Source organism: Pterocles gutturalis, unplaced genomic scaffold (genome assembly GCF_000699245.1).
Source record: "Pterocles gutturalis isolate BGI_N339 unplaced genomic scaffold, ASM69924v1 scaffold3306, whole genome shotgun sequence".
In the NCBI taxonomy this organism is placed as follows: Eukaryota; Metazoa; Chordata; class Aves; order Pterocliformes; family Pteroclidae; genus Pterocles; species Pterocles gutturalis.
In genome coordinates, this window is record NW_010097578.1 from 44,941 (window position 1) to 67,958 (window position 23,018).

General features: G+C 38.2%; 1 protein-coding gene across 1 annotated transcript in view; it reads right to left on the reverse strand.

Annotated features, from left to right (window-relative positions):
- Window positions 1-4,061: 4,061 nt before the first annotated feature.
- The window catches only part of LOC104464865 (ras-specific guanine nucleotide-releasing factor 2-like), a gene marked incomplete at its 5' end in the record, with an annotated part of 24,981 nt that continues 6,024 nt past the window's right edge, over window positions 4,062-23,018 (reverse strand). The window contains 9 exons of the mRNA XM_010077744.1: window positions 4,062-4,154; window positions 4,841-4,909; window positions 5,621-5,738; window positions 7,564-7,643; window positions 9,397-9,594; window positions 10,223-10,307; window positions 10,925-11,028; window positions 11,700-11,760; window positions 17,346-17,458. Coding sequence (XP_010076046.1) covers window positions 4,062-4,154; window positions 4,841-4,909; window positions 5,621-5,738; window positions 7,564-7,643; window positions 9,397-9,594; window positions 10,223-10,307; window positions 10,925-11,028; window positions 11,700-11,760; window positions 17,346-17,458 — 921 coding nt within the window. The remainder of the gene's footprint in view (window positions 4,155-4,840; window positions 4,910-5,620; window positions 5,739-7,563; window positions 7,644-9,396; window positions 9,595-10,222; window positions 10,308-10,924; window positions 11,029-11,699; window positions 11,761-17,345; window positions 17,459-23,018) is intronic.

Genomic DNA, 23,018 nt, shown 5'->3' on the forward strand with positions numbered 1-23,018 from the left:
AACGTTGTTAAAGTTAATAAATACTTTAAATAGTTAAGTTTCTTTTTATCCTACAGAAAAATAATCAGTATTAAGAACTAGAAAAGCAGAAAGAGGATAGAGACCTCTTCCTTACTTTTAAATAAGGGTGGTCAGTCCCAGTATCATTTTTCACTATTAAGCTACATGTTTGTGTATTACAGGATTAGCCAAAAGAAAGGGAGAGAATATACACTTACAGCCACTGTAAATTCAGCCGATTTTTTTTTTTCTTGCACGTGATGACTAACCACAGGCTCAATCCACTAAAAATACTGGTGAATTTAGTGACGGAAGGACAGGGATGGGGGGGACTGAAGGCTGGGGTGAAGGCAACTCTAACCCCATATCAGCGTGTGACAAGTGCTCTCTGTCACATGGAAGGGGACGTGTCTGTGCTTCTGCCCAGGTTCCCAGATCACTACGGGCTGAGTCCAGGCTGATACTTATGCAATAAAAAAATACTGCAAATCTCCCCTCGGACTTTGCTGGCAACTGTGCTCACTGCCAAACCAGTGGGTGAAATATGCTATCCCCATTGCAGCTAGCCAGCCTGTACACCCTGAGGCGTTTTTGTCTGGAGAGTGCCGAAGGGAGCAACCCCTCCAACGTGAGAACTGCTGTCACATCCGACTGGCGCAGCAGGGCTGAGGAACTCAGAAAGGCAAACAGATAAGTGCTTCAGCTGTTCTCTTTCTTATGCATCCTGAATCACCTGGGCTTTTTCATCTCCAATTGCAGAAAAGCAAGTCTGCTCTGCTTCCACGGCGTAAAAGCTACAACAGACAAGATCCTAAAAGACAGCAAGATGCCAATTACAAAGTCCTCACTTGGAGATTCTTTCCCTACCAGAGGGAAACAGCGGGTGTTTTATGACTGGGATTTCTATCCGTATATATTATATGGCTGTGGTGGAGTGGCACAAGGAAGCAGGTAGCAAGGAGCTCCACAGTCCCTGTGAGCTGCACAGGGAGATCACTGCACAAGCTGGTTATATCGATGTACTAGGCAAAGCCTCATGTAAAGCAGGTTGCTGCTGCCTATGAACCATTGCCATAGCTCAAACACTGCAGTAGTGCTGCAGCAGAGGCACTCGGGACACTTACGCGTGACGTGCACAACCTGGCTGTGGGGCAGACACACTGCTCTACACCCGCTGTGTAGGATTTCTGCAGAACAGCTGTTCCCAGCCTTGGCTAGGGCTGTAACGCTGGCTAGGGCTGTGGACAACAAGATGCGTGCTCACTTCTTTGAGCAGTCACCCTCTGTATTTTAATGAACACATTGTATCTTCAACCTAAAAGATTAATATTAGTCATCATCAAATCAAACATTACTAGGACCATAGCCTTTTGTTTGTTTTTTGTTTGTTTGTTTGTTTTTGTTGCTCTTGAACACAAATCCAGTTCCTAATTACTCTAGTGAATCTAATCTAAATTGTGCCATTGACCCAAGAGGTAACTTTTGGTGTATAAATAGCATATGCTTTTCCGGGGGGGCTGAACTACCACATTGTCTACTGATTTTAAGATACAGATGCACCTTTGAAAAAAATCCACGTCTAATCCTTTGTCTTCCTCTCTGTCCATTTGTAATACTGCAGCACAAGCACAGCACCATCCCTGCGTATTGCAAGCGTTAAAATGCATTGAGTGTTTTGAAACGCTAAAAAACCGATATACACACATGTATACACGAACTGTGAAAAGAGTAAGATGAAGAAGTGTACCCTGTAGCCCTAAGAACATCAGGGAAGTTTGGTAAAATGGGGTACAGGCAGATAAAGTAGCAGTTAATAGCACACAACAGAGATGCCAATTTGATGTTGACAGTTGTTACATGTTTTCTTTGTTAACAGAAAAACAATAAAACCAAGTTAAAAAAATCTATTTTTGAACCACTTTTTCCCTGTGTCTTCATTACTTCAAAGGGTTTTATGAAACTACCTTACGGTAACTGCTTTTGTACAGAAAATACACAGTAAGTTGGTTTTGTGGTCCAAATAAGCCATGCTTTTTTTTTTTTTCTTTTCGTATCATGGATTGGGATGCAATCAGCTTCTTGTCAGTCATTAGTGAAAAGAACAAGCACACTTTTGACAATAAAAAGCTTCTATAAGTAACATTTTCCAGGTTCACGTCTACAACAATCATCAGCCAGAACTATTTAAAATGTTTCTGGAACTTACTATTCTGCTGGTGTCTGCTTTTATAATTGAGGAGTTTTCCAGTACTTGTGATGTTTCCTCATGCACTTATTTACAAAGAGATGGTCCTTGTGGGGAACAACCTAAACAAAATTTACAGTTGCTAAGGTACATTTATAAATGCTAGCAGTTACTCTCAGACAGAATGAATGGAATTTATTGGGCAACTCTGGGCTTGGCTAGTAATATAATTAAAGTACAAATAAACACAAAAACCACAAGCCAGGCAGATCAGTTTTTCATCACCAATGTTAAGAAGCATCATGACTGTGGTAAGAAATGTCAGATCAAATAGGCCTAGGTCACAATCTATTTTAAACATCAGTCTCCCTGAGAGGATTTAAGGGAGGTATACCGCGATATAGCCCTATTTCTTCAACTGGCTGAATATCATTGGAAAAGTAAGGACACTTTTCCAGCCAATTTATTTTTTTTCAACAGTGCTATTACCTGCATTTTATACTATGATGCACTTTACAGCATGCATTTGAGCTCACTTTCCATGCAGCTACAACAGACCACTCTTGATCAGGAAAATTCCACTCTTCCACTCTTGATCAGGAAAACTGAGGAAGTACCAACTAGCTGTAGAACGGACATCTGTCTACCTGGTATGTCACAAAAGCATAGGCTTTGAAAATATTTACAAAAGCACATTTTCTTAAACATACACCCATATGCAAATGATAATTACTAGCTCAGATAAAAATATGTAGTTTGTGTTTGCTGGCATTCAAAATTTGCCACTGATGTGAACAATTTTAGAGATAAGTCAGTGCCAAATGGCTGAACAAAAAAATAGACATTCTTCACACCACCAATTCCATGTAAAACAAAACTGTCACTCCAGCTCGTAGTGTTCACTGCTGATCACTGCCCATTGCCAGACCAGACAGGTATTTCTTTCCACAGTGTGTCCAGAAAGTGCTCTGTAGCCTGACTTGTCAGAGAACCTGCAGAAGGTGCAGAAAAATAAAGTGCCTTTTCCAGGGCTGTGTGCAACGTGACTAACCATCCCATTCACTGTATGTCTGGATTTCTTGAGTCTCGAGCATAGCTCCTAATCTTTTATTTCCCAGCTGGAGCTTGCAAGGCTGGCAACTATTTACAGCTATTCAACTAGTTCATTTGCTTTCCATGCTGTAAAGACTCTCATTGTGTATTAATGAAAAAATATTTACAGTTCATTTATAGGTAAAATCAGTCACCTTAGAAAAGGCTGATATTTCAAGAAGTTAACATTTTATAAAGGGTAGCATTAAATGTATAGCAAGTATTTTGAACAGCTGCAGATTTGAAGACACTGTATGCTACCTTAATGTCATTCGAAGATACCAGCTGACTGTTAAGATCCCATTTTTTCTATAAAGTCAACATGATATGAGAATACCACCCCATTACTGCCGCAGTGAACGCATAGTTAGCCATCAACCCTGACCACATCACAGCTGTCTCATTTTGCTCATTTACCTTAATATACTTGCATGTATTACCATCATTTAAATCTCTCTCCTTAATTTGTCACATAGGATGGCTACAATGAATACCCGTTCACAGGAAAGTCCCCCATTTTCCATTAAATGCATAGTCCCTACTGCAAAGCATTATCTTTGCAAAGCAGCAATCGCTTAATCCTGGTAGGAAGCATCTTTGTCTTCCACCTCCAAAGCTCAGTTTTGTTGCCTGAGAGGGAAATGCTGTGAGGCTCCGTATCTCTTACTGGAAAAGAGAGCTTGCATTCTTCTCAGTGTTTCCCTTCCTGTCTTTAGGACTTGGTATGCATGATTTTGTTCATTGCACTAAAGCCTTCTGTGGACTCTGAGGCAAAGGTGGCTCTTCAGGCGGGGAGTCTGGGTTCAATCTTTAGGGAAAGCTCATACAAGGAATCTTCATCGATGATGAGTGTCTTGTCAAGTAAATAGTGAGTGACCTGGAATGGGGAAAACACAGATGAACAGACTGTATGTTACTTCCACAAAAATTTCTCTGCTTTCCTTTTCCCCTTCAGCCCATTTTGGATCCTGAGATTACCTCATGTTGTTTTCTCGAGAAACAAAATAGCTCTTTTGAATGGTGTAAAGCTCCTCAGCTGCAGCCAGCAGCACTCTAGGAATCACGTTGCTCTTCTGGAGTCTGAGATGAAAACTTCTTTGAGACACAGACTGACTTTGGCCAAATTTTCATCGCTGCCATGAGGCACAAGGGGAAAAGAATTGCCGGATACACAGAGCATCAGCAGATGCTTTGGGTATCTCCTGTGCCCTAATCACAGGATTCTGGGATTCCCTGGGGAATTACGCTTCCAGCTGGGCAGGGAAAACACGTTTCCCTTTGAACTTGTCTCCTTGTACCCCAGACCCATGAAGGCTGCAATCCTGAGAGAGCTTCCAGAGAAGGAGGAAAAAGCTTGCTTCTGTATACAGCGTCAAAAAAAGGGTGTCTGACAGGTGGGGGTATTACAGCCCCAGAGTACCTGTCCATATTTCTGTCTGTCCTCTCCTCTGTGTGTGGGAGCAGAATACATAGATTTCAGCTTTCAGCTTTCAACAATACCTTACAATAGTTACAGCAGCTCTCAGTTCATTAGTAGGTATCAGTGTCTAGGAAGAGCCTTACCTTCTGCTGATGCTCTATGCGGTAGGAGGTCTGCTGGAACTGGCGTATTTCCCTGATAATATGTGAGATCTTTAAAAGAATACAAGTATTTGAGTAAGTAGAACTGTATTTTGACTTAATCTAGGACACAGAAGGCAAGAATTTTGCACCAAATTATGCAATTTATCCTGGGAAGAGGGAAGGGAAGGGCACAGATCATCTCCTAACAGGATTTCACTTTCCTAAATTAACTGTTTATTGTTCAGTCAGTCTCAAGGGAACCACCTCACCTCTCCTCTCCCTATACTGATAACCTCTCTTCTCTTTGCCTCCAGTGACTGCTGCAATTGTTGCCATAAAAAGGGCATTAGCCTAAGATTAGAAGAGAAATTTCTATGCTTCTCTCTGAGGAGTTGTTACAAAACATCACAAGGTAATTGGAGAGAAATCAAGTTTAAAATGCTTTTTTAGATAGACCCTAGCACACTTGAAAAAGAAGATTGTGATTACTGCTTTCTGGTGAATCACTACGTTCCTTTAATTTGGTTATTTCCATTCACAAGCTTTGGACAGCTGCTTTTTCTGTCACTTCTCAGACAATAAATTGGAGGTAGTCACCCAGTAAAAATGCTCAGTTTACCACAAGGTGGTGATAGAAGACTGGGTCAAGTAACGGCCTTGCAGGATGCCAACATACTTGTACCTCTTAGAAGTTAAATTCAAAGGAGTTATAATTAAATCAATAATTCACTCATATAATTAAACACCTGTTGGGAAAGCATAGAAGGAACTGAAAATTACCATTCTCATTTTGGAAAAATTAACAAGACCTTCTTCAGTGAAGTTTGGTGTTCCTTCTTCAATGAATGCCAGGTCTGTCAGGTACATTCCAAGGTAGGGAACGGCAGGTGGGTTACAGCTGTGAAAAAAAGAAATCAGCATATTTGCCTATAGCTACATTTGCAAACTAACTTTTTTTGTAACTTACATAAACTCTTTATTATTTCACATACTTCTAAACAATGGGTCACATTCATTTGTAAGACAAACAGCTTGCGTTGTAGTTGCTCTGCCTGTGACAAGCTGAATGTATTCTGTCAAGTATCTAATGTTAACAGCAGATAACCTTTAGCAAAAGGTGGAATGGTAATGTGATGGAGTGAGAGGAAGTGCAGGTGCCCTCTGGAATCAGAGAACACCTTCAAGCATATTTCAATCCTGGCTGACAGACAATCTGAGAAATAGATCCTATACACAAGCTCAAAACGCACGTGGACATGCTTCTGGGCAGTTGATATTCTGCGGTCATGTATGCATCCTAGTACAGCAAAGGTACATATATGCAAGTGCATGCAAAGAGATGTATACATGTATATGTATATACATGCATATATACATACATATACATATGCATGTATATACATAAGCATATGTCTATGCATGTATGTACATACCACTCTTTCAAAGTCTGTTCAGACTTTCTCAAAAGTGAACACAAAGAGGAAGACAGAGAGGTAGCAAAGATGATCTGGAAAACTGGGAACAAAGACCCTAGAGAACAGGGATTTTCTTTTCTTGGAGGGACAGGAGGAATGGGATAATGACTGTTGCTTCCCTAATACAATAATCACTGCTCCATGCTCACTGAGTCTTGCCTCAGCAGAAATAGCAAACTGAAGCTCAAGCATAAGAAAAATACAGGGTGATAGCTTTAATGTTAACTTAGGCAGACTGCTGACTGTGCTTAGCAGTGCACTTCATTCCGTGTATTTTTTATATTATGAGGGTGGTTGTAGTACACAGGCAAGCAATGTATTCACTAAAAGGTGTATAAAGTGACTGCTTGTATCTCATGAGTAAAAACATTTTTTTAAATTGTTATTAGCTCCACAACAATACTTGTTAAATAAAAATTGACTAACTTGAACTATGTATATTTTGAAACATTACAGTAATTATTTCAGTAGTTCAATTCGTTGCTTATCTCAAGATCATTTAAAGTAGTTGTAGAACTCAGTCCTGGAAAGCCTACTTCTAATGACAGAACTTGCATGCATACAGGTCTTGTATGCATGCAATTGGAGTCAATACATAAATTGTAGAACCCTTACCACAGGATATCTTGGATAATAAAATTACTAAAATAAATTAAAGAAAAAATTATTCAATGAGAACTGTACAAAAAACCAGGCTGTTTTCCAGAGTTGCAGACTACAGGGGGCTGGGAGGGTATAGGAGAGGAAATAACACTGTGCATTTGACCTGTTCCTACATTCCTCTCATCAACTACTGGCCACTGTCAGAAACAAGATAAAGGGGTGAATGGATCTTTGATCTTACTCAAGCTTATCCATAAGTCCTAAACTTCCTATCTGGAAAAAGGACTCTTTGGAATCCTGTTTTTGAATGAGAACTTTTATTTATAAACCTAGCTTCACACTTATTTAAAAGTTTATCAGAGTAAGTAAAACCCCAACAGGGAACATTCACACAGAATAGTAGTTTAATTTGTTTCAGTAATTCTCTGGAGATACTGTATTTATCTATTGGGGGCACTAAATAATGTGATATTCAGCAAAACAATAATGCCAAATAGAATAAAACTAGAATTTAATAGGTTATTAGGTAAAAATATTCTCCAATATTGTATAAATTATTAAAGATTAATCAAAGCCAATTCATAATTAACATGTACTATCCACTGCTTATAACAAAACACAATTTTATAGTGCAGATAAGCATACTTTTTGAGCGTTTCTCTAAGATTTTTAAATCTTCCTTCAGATGATACAGTCTTCTGAAGCTTGTCCATGAGAGCTTTTGTCTAGAAAGAAAATGCATTACAAATGTCATTGCTGTTGGACACAAATGACTGAGACTGGATTTTGGAAAAGGTGTATTCAATTAGCATCTTTTCAAAAGTAATAACACAGGCATTAGGAATTTAGTTTCATTGCAGTTCCTAGGATAGTTCTGAAAATGGAGATGAGGCACCATTAAAGATTTTCCTTTGAGGGATACCCAGAATCTGTATCTATGCTAATATTAGCCTGAAAAATTAGGAAAAAACACAAGTTCATCAAATTAATGGTCAGCAATTCAGTTTACTGAGTATACAAGAATATTAGAGACTTGATTTTACATGTTGCTGAGGATCCTCAGCTGTAGTGACAGTAAAGGATGTTTACTGTCTTGCACCTTGCTTGAAGCTGGTTTTGCCTCCAGGTTTCTGATAAAAGATTAGTGTATATTTGAAAACATATTACTGTCTTACAGAAATTACTTTCAGTGGGCATTATCAAAGCCTGGTTCCTTCGTAAGTGAAATAAATTTGCTTTTCAGTCTATTTACACTATTAACTTGAGATAGGATAGAGAATAATGAGGTATTTGTCATTTTTGAAACTGAATTTCCAATTAAGAGAAAGCTGTAGGCATAACCAGACACCTTCTTTTTCTTCTAAATAGCAGGCTGATGAAACACTGAGATTACATTTCCAATAAGTACTGGAGAACTGTGCAACAACATTAATCTGTTGGTTTTTTTTTTATTTGAGAAATTTTAAAATCAAACAAATTCTAAACATAAAACTTTTTGGATGTAAACTCTGATATAACAGTTTGTATTGAAAGGATTTTTAATGTAATTTTAAATAAAATAACATAGGATCAGCTACAAAGCAGCTGAGAAAAAGCTGACTGGAGAAGACAGTGCAGTCAGAATGTATTTTAAGTGGCTGCTTGAGTGCTTTGCAAAAGCTGCAGAAACATACGGAGGATTAAATGCAATGAAAAAAGCCCACTTTTGCATGTTAATTAGTCAGATCTAAAATGCGCGACCTGAAATCTTCCAATTAGCTGGAGTAAACTGTATCCAAATGCTGCCTAACTTACTGACTTCTAATGACCTCTTTGGCTGTGTTATTTCACCATACTAAAACATTCACTATTTTTTTGAAATAGCAGAAAGCTGAGATTTAAATCATTCAGCCAATTTCAATTTTTTGGGGGGGTCTTATTTCTGTTATTGGCACTCATTCTCACAGCAAGGTAAGGGTTAAAGTGAGGTATTCACTGCATTTAAACTTGGGCCCCTAAATGAGAAAGAAGACCTGTCATTTACAGACTCTTACGTGGTAGCAAAAACCTCCCCACCTTAAGAAGTGCTGACCTTTCTACTGTCTTTCTGCAAAGGCAGGGAAATATGACTCCTATTTTAGGCACCTGAGCTGACTTTAGTTACAGCTAGTAGCCACCTACATGGGTATATCTAAAAATATCTAATTTTAGTTTTCTCAAATATTTCAGTACTTCAGGCTCAAGTCATAGTCTTAGGCACATGCTAATTCAGTTTGTTCCCACAGATATTTAATTAATGATATTTTAAAAAGGATAAATGAAACACGAAAAGACATTGACATGAAATATCAGTACCACTCGGTGCTTCCAGCAAATTTTCAGAGTATCGTAAAAGTAGAAATACTTATGAGAGGAATCCTATCTGAACACATTGTTCTCTGAACAACAGTCTGACCAAGGAAATTTAGAAATTCCTACCCATAATTACATCTTTCTTACCTGTTTGGATACTTTACCCCAAGTTTTCTTAAGTCTGTAGATTGCACTTCTGTTCAAGGCTGACGTGATTTCTAACACACCGTTATAATTGTGCATACATCGACAAATATCTGCTACTGCTACCCACTTTTCAATTGAGTTAGCCCGGGAGCTGACATCTGCGTAATTCATGATTTGGGAGGCAACAAGGTTACTCATCTGATCAAACAAAGAGGAAGAAATTTAGGACATTTAAATACAATCCCTTTCAACATATACTTATTTAATGAACCAGACAGAAAAAACTAATGCACAACAGAACTTATGGCTCTTCATAAGATCAGAGAAAGTCTATTGAGAAGAGTGTTGTAGAGAAGTCGGGGGGAATGAGGATATGAAACAAGCGTAAGAGATGCAATTGGGTGTACCTCCAAGCCAACAGTAATAAAACTGTTTGGGAAGTCTCTCAGTAAAATTCGAGGAAAACGGTAAGGAAAAAAGAAATGGTTGGGGATAAAAGGGCATTCATTAAAGAGAATTGGCGTTCACTCTGCAGAAAATTCAGTTTCTTCTGTAAGCAACAAGGCATTATAGTACATATTAATGTATGTACAGTTTAAAATGTTCTACTCTATTAAGTTGCCATTGAAATCCTATCGGTTCTTGAAAAACGAGAAGCTTTGTGTGCTTTGATTTAAAAGGTTAATCACAAAAAGTCTGTAACATTCAGTCATTATGAGATAAGAAGTTACATCAAATTGTAAAAAACCAGATATTTTGTTCCAGAGCTCATAGACAGTGTCAATATAGAGTTCCTAGAAAGCAATCTATATTTAAGAGTACTTACATCATTAAAATGTTGACTAGTTTTCATAATATAGGGTGTTCGCTCATTTTTATCCACTTTCATCCAGCCCTGCCCAAGAAACTCTCTAGATATTGAGACGAGAGAAAAAAAAAAAGACAAAAACGCCCTTAATAAAAAAAGTAGAGTCTCTGTCTGTAACTGTAGCTTAAGTGGATTTCAAGTATACCTCATTTTTTTAGAAGCTAATAACACAGCTTTACACTAATTCCAGCATTTCACTATACCACTATTAATGCTTTCTGAAGCAGTAAATATTATAAAGAAGATTTATTTTTCTTTTAATCCTCTTCCCCAACCCCTCCATCCTAATTTTCAGTATTGTGACCCTATCTGAAATTGGTCTTGTCAGCTGACATGGTTATATCTATGTTAAACTGCTGTATGAATGAAGCTGATTTGACACTCCCTCCCTAGAGACTCAGCACTTCCATACTATATTCACCCTTCACTAGCCCAGAGCCTTACACCACAGATTTTTTCTTCTTTGCAAAGAACTCAGTCTTTCAAAACATACTCAAACTATAGGGGAGTCAGAGGCAATGACAGAAACAGCCAAAGGACGTTATCCTGTTACGTATGCTAACCTTTTTGTCAGCAGCATGACTTAGTGCAGTGCCTAACACTGCCAGTCAGTAACTCATCCACCATACTCACTTCAGTCACTTGTAGGAGAACACTTACTCATAGGGTATGCTTCGGAAAACTACGTGATCTAAAAGTGTTATTTGCTCTGCAAGCTCCATGGCCGACAAAGTCTCAAAGCACTCTGGTTTTGGACAATCTGACTGCAAAAGTAAGGAGAATACTTAATGATCTCTTTTTGCATCCAAGGACATTTCAAAGCACAGGGCATTAATACCTTCATATGAACTTTCAGCACAGAGTTGTAATTAACTTCTTTGCTAGAAAGAAACAAGAATTAAGAAAAATTGCTAATAGCATAAAGGTAAACATCAGGCAGGAAAATCACAGGAAAACAGGCACATACCAGGTAACGAGTATGTACACAGGTTAATTAAAGTCTGTGCATTCTGTTTTACTTTCCATATAATCACTCTGCACCTAGTTCATTGCCCACACTCTTCTTCGGATTGATGCAATGCACTTATGAGTTGGTGATGACTACAGTTTGGAGGACGGGCATTGTCAAGGCCAGCTATGGTTCTGATGGCAGCTGAGATGGCAGACTCACATAAATAATTTTAGATATACGAATGTCTTTCCCTTTGTTTTTTAAATCATGTGATTTAAATCCAAATCCTAAAGTTCTGACTTGTTCATCTTTGATGTGGGCTCCAAATTCATAGTTTTTCTCTAAACTGAAATGTACATTTCTGATATAAAAGAATGGTATTATGTCTAGAGTGTCAGAGTTGCAGTTGTGCTGCATTTTACTGACTTGGACCCACAACATTTCTATGGGACTATTTGTGTTTAAATTTCAAGATGAACTTACCAACTGAATGATATCTTCTATTTTTAAATGCGCATCATCTTGATCATCCTGAGAAAGAACCCTGAAAAATTAAGTAGCAGAACATCCTATATAAACAAAATTGTTTATGGTTATGAGAAAACCTTATCACAGATCGGCAATCATGTTTATCTGAAATAAATCCTAAGACTGAAATTGAAGATGTAAAGGGAAAAAAAAATCTAGTACCTAATATTTAATGTATTTTTTTAAGTGAAAATGTACAAGATGGTACAACATCAGAGTCACATAAGGTAAAATGATGGTCACAGAGGCTTAAAATCTCTGAGCTGCCAACAGCATATGCTGTAGAATGGTCAGTGACAATAACTACTGTACTTATTTGCTGATTATAGTGCTCAGGTTTCTACAGCTATCCCACTTTGACTTCAGTGCAAAGTTTGGTGGATAAAGAAAAAATCTGTTTTCAAGAACTAGCCTGTCAATGGAAAACCACAACACAATAACAATAATATTAAATCAGAAGCTCCATATCCCGAATAATCCTAGGAAACCTAAAGGTGGAAAATTATATCCCACACCTTCTCTCTGATTTTTAAAATGTTGCGCTACGTAGTATTTTAGGGAAATGTTTGAAAAATCAACACTTGAGAAGTGAAGAAAAGACAGCAAAATAGGTATACATAAAAGAGTGATTCACTGGGAAGTCTTCTTGTTTATTGGCACTACACTGTCCTACTCAGTGTCCCACACAAATAGCTAGCTCTGAGTGTGGAAATGGACAACAAACTACTAGCAAATTTTACTTGTAGCAAGTACATGATTTGTTTTCAGTAACATGCGTTAATCCATGCTTCTGCTACAGAAAACCTGTGACTGTTAGGGTTATTTCAGAGTAAAGGGTCAAAAATGAACCCAGCAGAAGTAATAACTCCTCATCAAACCCATCTACGCTGATGTAGTATTTTGGCATATTATTATCTAACATATTATCCCTTCATTTGGAAAATATAGACTCAAAGAAACCTTGAATAGAGTGGATTTAAATAATATAAGAAAGAGAAGACAGGGAGAAGGAGCAGTATGTTGGTATGTAAAAGACTGCCTATAAAGACACCAATAAAATGGTAAGAAGTCGTGGGACTGATTTGCATTGATGGAGAATTAGTTTCAACATTAAGTTCAATTTTCCAACTGCAAGTACAGGCACACATTGAAACAGGCTTTCTGCAGAAGTTGTAGAGTAGTCCTCAGCTAAATTTTCAAGGAAAGTTTAGATGACCATTTTCAAAGAAGATCCAGTTCTACTGATCTTCCCAGAAAGCACAGCAACTGGGCGAGCTATTTTCTCATGGTCCCTCTAATTCTTTCTTTTTGCACTGTGCAGTAACAGACTCCAGCTGGGGAAAGGGTTAAAAGAAAAGGATTATATTGCCTGGAGACTTTAGCTATGAGAGCAAGATATGGAATTTGTACTATGTGGGTGGGGAGGAAGTGTTAATGCTTAGTACACTAGGTTCTTCTGTTGTGGGTTGCTGTTGCTTCCTTTTGGTTTGCCAAACTGGAGGACTAGGTTAAAATCAAATGCAGATACACAGAGAAAGGATCTAATAAACCTCCTTGCCTTCATTTTCAGTGTATCAAATCCACACAAAATGCCCCTTTCTTCATAGGAGTTGGAAACACCTTATGTCTGACGGGCAAGCCATGCAGTCCTGAATGTCTGCTTCTTCAGGAGAACCCTAAGCTTCTTCTTCAGATAATAAGCGTGCAGCCTCAGTAACTGTAAATAGACTGACAATCTCTCTTTCCTGAGCAGCTTATTTTGTGCTGTATCTCATGACGGATTGCCTGCAGAAGTGTATTGTTCATTGTATGACAAAAGCATGTGCTTCCTGGCCAAAAAAAAAAAAAAAAGGCGGGGGGGGGGGGGGGGGGGGGGCAAGGGACGCCCGGGACCGCCAGTGTTCTCAGTATTCTCAGTAATCTTGTAAACTCACCATTTTTGTTCCTTACATATAACTTTATATTGTCTGGAGTTCTCATATTTGATAGAGAAATTATTGTATTTGCTTAATACAAAATAAAATAGGAAATGAGATTCTTAAAAGGCTGAAAATACTTAACTTTTCCCCATCTTTGCTTCCTGATACTCTCTAACATGACATCTCACATTTTATGTAGACTTCCAATCCCTCATTCTAAAGAGGTGACTGGTGCTTCTTCTGTAACACCATGGTCTCATGAAAAAAATTTCTCCTTTTATCCATAAATGCAACGCATCTCTAGACTGGATAAAGCTACTTTTTGATAGCATCAGTAGTAGCTTCCACTTCAGTCTGCACTGTTGTCAGCTTTGGGATACCTAGTTTCAACAGAGGTCTAGGGCGATATGTTGAGCTGATCAGTTCTGCTTAGGCAATTCCCATTGCACTCCTTGGAAAGCCTCCTGGAAGATGGGTAAGAAGCACATGACTATGTGAAAAGAGTTATGAGAGAAAGCAAAGGCAAAGAGAGATTCTGCCAGATGGTCTACTAGTATCCTTCTTGGGGTGAATGGGGTGACACCTCCGTTGTTATCGTTACAAATGAAGGAAGTAAATATATAAGAAATAACTTTATAATTCGTAGAGTTAGCAGCTAAGATTAGACGCCTCTCTCACTTAAACTATTCTTCATGCTTGACCAGTCTAAATATTAAAATCATTTTCTAGTGGAAAATATTAACATCTGTCTCCTCACTCCTTTAGGGTACATAAAATATCTTAAAAAAATATTTTAAAAGCTGGTGTAAGTTATAGAGCCTGAAATGTATTTTCTGGTGAGCTCAAACAAGGCAGAAAATGGTCATCTGTCAAATTTTGGCCTCTGATTATCCCTGGATTTCATTTACATTTATACTGAAGAAAAAGAAGGAGGAATTGTTTCTTGAACCACCTTTTTTTTTTTTTTTCTCCAGATAGGACTACTCATCAAAGTTATTCACTGCTGTTCAGTCTGAGCTTTACACCTTCCTGCTTCACCATCAATTAAATTTTACCTAGATTTCAGGGGTTAGTAAATAAGGCTGATAAAATCTCAAGCAAAATACACTTCACTACGTTTGCCTAGCTTTCAGAATGGATATTGAATAACAATAAAAAGAAGCTTTTTTACCCCGCAGAGAAGCTCTGTCAATCCATTCAAGAAAAATCTTATCACACAAGAAATACCAGCTCTTCTATTTGATGACTCAAGAAAGCATAAAGCAGCTCATATCCTCTCATAAACACTTGCCTTGCCCTTCATGTTCTATACAGAGTCTTTCCCACAGCTGACCATAATATCTTTGGAATACAAACCTTTTCTCCTCCTCTAACCTCTGCTAACAAAAGGACTGATTCTCCAGGAAATTTCTATGCACCCATATGCACATACACTCGAAGGCTGGGTTATTTTGCAAAAAGAGACATTTGTACCCAATATACTTAAAGAAGACCATGGAATATACACATACATCAGCTCAGACAGAATGAAGTTTCTTTCACAAGTGTTTGAACACTGAACTTATCATAAGAAATGCTCTTCCTAACTTCACTTTGAATTCCTCAACTTTTCTATGACAACTGAAATTCAGGGAAGCCAAGACCTACAGTGAGGGTTGATTGGCAAACCAGAATTCTGATAGACTATATGTTTTGATATGCCAAGGACTTTTAGATATAAAAGCCTGTAGCAAGCCCCTCTTCAGAACAACTAAAAGGCCTATTTTGTGACATTCACCTAGCAATTGGGTGAATTACTATTTTCATGAGGGGCATGTCAACTGGCTCACCCCTCCTTCCCATTTTCATCCTGTCCCAGAGAAGCCCTTCGAGTGAAAGTTTCATTAAAACTTCCAGTTCTGACAAATCTGTGCTTTCACATAAAAAATATGCTGCCAAAAATCTTCAAACAAATTAATTTCTAATAACAGTAAAAAAGCTCTTCAGTTCTAGGTGGGTAATTTATATTCATCCTCTAAGTGGCATTAGATAAAAGCCCCCCATCTAGAAGGAAATCAAAAAAGATAACACATTCCCAAGGTGCTGGGTATGCGGTGGTGATGGACTGAGCAACATTTCTCCAAACCAGACATTGGTATGTGAAACAAAAGAGGAACACAATACCTGGGAGCACCTCTAGACATTTCTACACCAAGAAATACTTTAGATACCTTTAGGACATCCAGGGTAGGATTTGCACTCTCTGCAAGTGACTGCCTGTGTTCTATAACTGTCTCAGAAAGGAAGGTATCTTCTAAGATCTGTGGATGCCTAACTTCAGACAATTTTGTTGGACAGAATCTCCTTCGTGATAGGCAGTTACCTCAGAAGGAGTGCTTCATGAGCTGTCTACAGTTCGTTTTGTGGTTAGGTGCTTCAGTCAGAAACACTGGGTCCCACCAAAGAATTTTTTCTAAGTCAATGCAGAGAAGAAATCCCTTTCCCCTCACCCTGTCATTATAACCTATGGAAGGTTCCAGCAAGGCCGTCTCTTAACATTCAGGACATTGACTGTAATCTGCCATGTTGGCAAATGATAGAAAATCTGTAATCTGATGCAGAAAGAACAAAAACAATGATATGAGGGAAATACTGGTGTAGAACATGCTGCCTCTTCACAATGTCTCATTGCAGTATGGGAGTGTTTGCTTAAAGCTTAGCAGTTCTTGGTCAAGAGGAATATAGTCTTGGTTGTCCCTAATACAATAAAGAGTACTCTTCAGAGACAAGTAATAGAGAGAACTCTCCCAGTTTAGGGAAGAGCATGTTCAACATTTGCTTTGACCAACTTCCACAACCATCCATGGCACCATGGGAGGCATCAGGCATCATAGATTTATCTGTGTTTTTGCATTGTATCTTATTTTAACTGTTGCCTAGTCTTTAAATGTTTATTGTCGCTTAGAAATGTAGAACAATTTACATATAAATCTGTGGCTATAAAGTATTTGCACTTTGCAGATGGAATTATTTTCACTGATAAATGGGTATAAAGATTTGTCTTTTTGGCATGACTACACACTCAACTTTGTAACACCAACCCTAAGTAACAAAATAAGGTGTTCTAACCCTAATTTAAATAGTCATGCTTATGCAGAACCTTGAAGGTCTTTTTATTTCCTGGCACTAATCAAACAAGAATTCCCCTCTGTAAGCTACCTGAAGAACTTTGGACATGGTGTCAAGACAAAGGAAGGTGCAAGCATGGTCTTGTTAGGATGTCATGACAGTCTACCATCAGCCTCTTGCGAGCTTCAGCAGAGTGGATGGCTCATTACTGAGACAGAAGCTCCCTAAGGTATCATAGTGAGCAGTCTTTTTGCTTTACTCGGCAGCATTTTTTCCCTGGTGCATAAAGACTGAACCCATGGCTGCCAGCTGCTCTGCAGCAAAATTTTCTAATGCAGGCATTTTTATGAATGAAACTTAAAACACACTCTGTTTTATAGCTAATAAAACACTTAGTAATCCTTCAAAATTAAACAGAATCATAGAACAGAAAAATACTCTAGATATACAATATAAAAAATACAATAGAAAATACTCTGGAGAAAAAATAAACCCTGTGAATTCTATGATGTATCATCCCCTAACTATTTCGCATGCTAAAGTTAACATACTAAATTATTAGAAATGTATTTACCTCAATATATTTGCAGTAGCTTTCCTTTCTTGTGGCAGAAGGTCAGGGTCTCTTAAAACTTCTTCCAGCAAATTTAACACATTCATTTTCAGCTCATTGTTCAGCTCAAAATCCTACAAAGGAAAACAATTTTACTTCCTTTTGTCTTAGCAATGTTGATCAAATAACTGAAAGCATATACTTTTGTGAGTTTTGCCCTTTTTAAAACTTTTTTTTTTTTCTGTTAGGTTTGAAAATGCTTAGAAAAACTTGAAAAGCTGTTCTAGTGAACAGGCCACAAAAGTAGAAGCCCCGAAAGGCTGTAATTTATCTCATTTTCTGACCTTTCCCTTCTGTGTGGAAATAGGCAAATCACTTAACCTTTCTCTCCTGAAGTAAGAACGGCGTCTCACCAATGCCCTCAAAATACCTTATTCTGTTTTCTCCTGTGATGACTATAAAAGCAGAAAAACAGTTTAATTGCAATACTGAGACCACTGCCTAGTAAGGCTGGACGCTGTTTCTTTTTGTTGTTGTTGTTGGTTTTTTTTTTTTTTTCTGTTCTCTTGAATTTCTCTTTATCTGCCTCCCACTCTGATATTTCTTACCTCACTCTTTCAGAAAGGTCTGATTTTAGTTCCATATAGTGGAGTACTCAACCTAATAAACTGAATAAATGAAACCAATGCTCTCTGGCACTGCATTTAAGACCTTCAGCATTTTAATTACTTCTGAGGCAACCTGATATCTGCCACAGGATTTCAATTCAGGAACAGGAACATGCACTAACCATTTATGTTTGATCTCTGATTTTGGAGAAAATCAAAGAATAGAACAATGTATGAGGTTTAAGGTGGAAAGTTATAGGCAAGTCTTGGAGTAGACTCCAAGAATGCTTGTATTTAGCTCAAAAATAGCATTTTGATAAAAAAATTAAACCCAAAACCTTCAGCCATCTAGTGCATCATAGATCTTCCTTGATAACCCACAGTTACTTGCAAGCACGACCACATTTATGGCAAGCCCCTGCTTGTTTCCATGGGAACAGAAGCCACAAACCTACTGAAAATGGGAAATATTTGGCATCTCTCTGTGTATTTCATCTTCCCGAAGAATCAGCTACAACCCCTTCTGTTGTAGCAGGCTCCTAAATCGACATGATTTCTGGAGACGGGTGCCTCTGGGGAGAACCACCCCTGGTGAAGACACACATCCTCACACCATGGGTTTCAGTTGGGTGGATGTGGGAGCATCAGGGTGCACCCAAAGTCACAAAGGAAAGCGATGCTTAATTTGGAAAAGGGATTAAATACTCAAGATGAGGAGGAGAATGCATGTTCATTAAAGTCATGTGGTGTCACAGCCACGCTTATAGCACTTTTTGAGAAAGTTTCTTGCTCAAAATGTCAGCACTCAGAAATGTCCTGCTGTCAGACACACACCTCAAAGCCAAGAAAGAAATAGTTCTGTGTATTGCAATGTGTTTGTTTTATAAAACACATTTTATATAGCCCTTGTTCAAAATGCCTCCTGTAGGAACTGCTTTAGCATGTTTGCAAAAGAAGAGATAGATTTTAATTTATTTGTGTAGTCTATGGAAATAGGACTAATTAGTGAGAGCATGAGGAGTGTAACTAAACTATACAAGAGTACTGTTCACTCCAGTGATTTTTAAAAGAAAAACATTTGGAATATGAAACTATCAAAATTTAGCTAAAGGAGAAACCTTGAGTCTGCACAAGCTTAAGCAGCCAGTGTAATTAATTAGTAATTAGTATTTTCTGTCCTATAGCTCAATGGTGGACACTACCTAAAATAAGTTAGGTATGTTTGCTAGTTTTGCTACAAAAATATCATAAATGAAAAGAAAAGAGCTGACAAATCTAACATCCTCATTTAGCATGTTAGGTAAAATTCTCTACCTGCCACTGTGAATGGGCAGATCACAACAACATGATCGGGATTTTATCTCCATGTATGTTTTTCAAACCATAATTGGTTTATTATTTTCATTACACAGCATTTTTTCTTAATAAGTCTTGCTTTATTGCAACTACAGTTATGACCAAAAAAGTCTAGATTTTTTTAAAGTTATTTCATTTGTGAATAGGATGGGGAAGCCTCACCAGACTCAGAAAAACCACACCATTTCCAGTTTTTGCATGTTTACTGCCTAATTCTTATCATTAAGAGAATGAATGCATTGTACATTAATATTGTTGAGTAATCTTCACAAAATAGTAGTCCTGGAATCACTGGGAAAACTCAGATTGTTGGCAAGGTACAGGAGAACTTAGTTCATAGGATTAGGGCTATCTTCCACTTCAGTTATGCTGGCTTTGGAAGAAACTCCATAGTGGAAAAATCCACTTTTCTAACCTCAGAAGAACAACCCCTAGACCCTTTATGACCCTTTATCAGCATAGCCAGCTCAAACTATCATGAATGACAGGGATTACAGACAGAGGACGCATTGGTTTGTGTGAGTCTTTCAGTTCCAGCTGCTGTTACACCTCCATGCCAGCCTGACCACAACTAGAAGATGTCACTTCATAGCACGGCCTTCCCACAGGACAGACCTGGCCCTCTGTCCATGCAATTTCTGCAGCTGTTGTCTTACTGTCTAAAATATATTTTTCATGCCTGGAGATATTATTTTTTATAGCAATGATGTGCCAGCTGCTTCTTATGATGTCAGGAGAAAAAAAAATGAAAAAAGGTGGTATTCAGAAGAAAACTGCAGACCTAATCTGTTTTTCTGTTGAAGTTCATGATTTAGGGGGTACTGAGATTCCAGTGTGATGAGCAATATATAAAAAATCTAGGGAAATAATTGCACTTAAACATGTACATACACTTAACTCTATAGAGAAAGGTTAACATGGAATTATACAAACACCAAAATACTTAGCAACCAATTCCAAATATAATTTATAGAAAAATAATGATAAATAGATGCAGATTGTACCTCTCTGTATTATAGGTGTTATATATGAATATATGTTAAAATATCACATATGTATATCTATTTATAGTATAGGTACATATAGATCTATATGTAGGTATATATAGGTCTAGATGTATTGTATATATGTATATCACATCTATATATATGATTTTAGATCACTCTTGTAACATTTTTATCTGTTATATCAGCTGTTAATACATTTCACTATTTCTTCCAGTCATTGTAAGGACTCCCAACAAGACCCTGCCACCATGCTCAGCAGTGAAGGCTGGCAAGCCTGAGTTAACCTGCTATACTGGCTTACATTTAAATTGCTGCATGTGCTAGACTACCTCAACGTTCAGAGAGACTTTTAGTTAAAATTTATGTATCACAGAAGGAATACAGTCGGTCAGACAAGAACCACTCAATTTTCCAGCAGGCACATTTCAAATTGGCAGAGGTATAATCCTTCAGGAGAACGCGTGTACCTCTAACATATTTTACAGTCCATAGTAGCCTAAATATTTGTGGGTCTTAATCAGATTTTCATTTGACTTAAGCAGAGAAATTAACTAAAATTTCCAAGAAAAATTTACACTTCTATTTTTAAGTCCATTACTGTCAGTAATGGGAAAAGATGTTTCTTCCCTATTTATTTAATAATTATAATCCAAAACCACTTATGAAATGTGTAGATATAGAAAAAAATGACAGCTGATGAGTTAAGTAGGAGGTCTGCCCTGGAGTCACCTAAGATAAGAATAGGACGTACGAAGTTCCCAACTGATCAAAAGCACTGTGCACCATGTTCAGCACCACCTAATAAAGTTTCCAGCAGTAGAATACTGCAGCAACAGAGAAAAGTGTATTAGTTTTCCTGTCACCACCTGCACTATGAAAGCAAAAGCCTCCTTTGTAACTGCAGAACACCAAAGTCAGCATGATGACATTTTAAGTAGACTCATAACCAGCCTGTTGACATCCACCATGCACAGGATCAGACAGCAATGTTCTCGTTACAAAATGCAAGTACATTCCCTTGCCAGGAGGAGCTAGGAAAGCTCTGATGCAGAATGAGAAGTGCTTCAGAAACAACCTATCCCAGCTGCTTTAAAAAAAGGAAAGAAAGAAAAAAATTAAAAAAAAAAAAAAAAAGAGGAGATGATGGATTTGGAATCACTGGCCAGAAGAAAAGGGACTGCAGCAGAAGCACTAAGAAGCAAGAAAAAGAAAACTTAGTTATGCTGGGGAGGTACAACTAGAAACATGTAGATTTACTATTTTATACAGAGAATATAACTTTCAAGTTTTGACACGGGCTCAGTGAAAGTCCAAAAGCTTTTCCTCCCTTCTTTCCTTAAATCTTCCTAAGTGAGAGGAAACATTCTTCATTTAAACAATGTGAGGAAACATGGAATAACCCAGACAAATCAAAAAACCTGAGAACCTAATTTATATTTGAATACGTCAGTGATAAGGACTACAGAAAGCACTGGAGAGAGGGAAGGAAGGGGCAGGAGGGAAGAGGGGAGAGAGGAAGGAATTGTGCATGGAGAGACTACAAAGAAATTCCAGAGGGAACGCCTTCACAGAGTTGCATCATCCAACTTCAACATAACCCTACACACTTCATGTAAAAATAATCTCACCTAAATTTAGCTCTGGAACTAGAACAAACTTTTCCACTCCTCAGGCACCTGCTTACAAGGCAAAAAAGCCACCTGGTAGGCTGGCTTTGGCACCCTGTGATGGCCATGTGAAGGGCAGGAGGAGGAGTATGAGTTGTCAGGATAAATGCAGCACTACTCCCTCATGACAGTCTTTGCTGAATGCATTTGGACCCGTTTTATTAGTTTCTCTCTCTTTTTAATTCTAATTTTCTGTTATGCAGTACTATGCTCTGAGGAGATCCCAGAACACAAAGTTCCACAGATGCTCTGGCCAGCCTTGGTGGAACGTGCCACCCGCCTGAGTATCACACCCTGGGCTGGCAGCGCTCGTGACGGACAGAGCGATGGCTCTAGCCAGCTGTCCAAAAGTGCCCCCCAGGCTGGAATCCTTTCTTTAAGCAGGGAAGGAAGGGAGCTGATTGCTTTCCAGTTCAGATTCCCAGCCCTGGCACACACAGCCCACAGTCTTTCCACAGACACTCCCAGATGTAGCTGGTATTATCACTACATGCAAGAAGACTCAGTGCACTGAAATCTTTTCATCTTGTGAATAACTACACAGTGAGAATTTTTCAACCCGTAAACCACAAATAAGAGAAACTGAAGAAGGATGTGTTAGATGGAAACAGGGAGAAGGAGAAAAGAGAAACATGGGGCAAGAACAAGAAGTGGTCACATTTCTCAAACAGAGAGCTAGCAAAGTAAGAAATGTCAGGGAAAGACAGAAATTGGTGGGACTTTTGCATAATAGATGGAGATGGGAAAGTTCTGAGAGCCTTCTGGAAGAGAAAATACTCTGAGGGAGAGGAAGGAAGACTTAAATTAGAGAAGGGAGAAGCAAAATCTAATGAAGGATTTAAAATGTTAGATGTGAAAGGGAGGGAAACTTGCAGGTAAAGGTTTTGGATGTCTCTATGGGTACCTATAAGAAGTGGAGATACTACATGCAGAGTCAGTCCTTCATCCCCAACTGCAGAAGCAAACTGAAAATAGCAGATGGGCACAGACACTGAGAAAGACCAGCATTGCCACTGGCTATAACTGAGCACTTCAAAGTGACGAGCTAAGGATAAA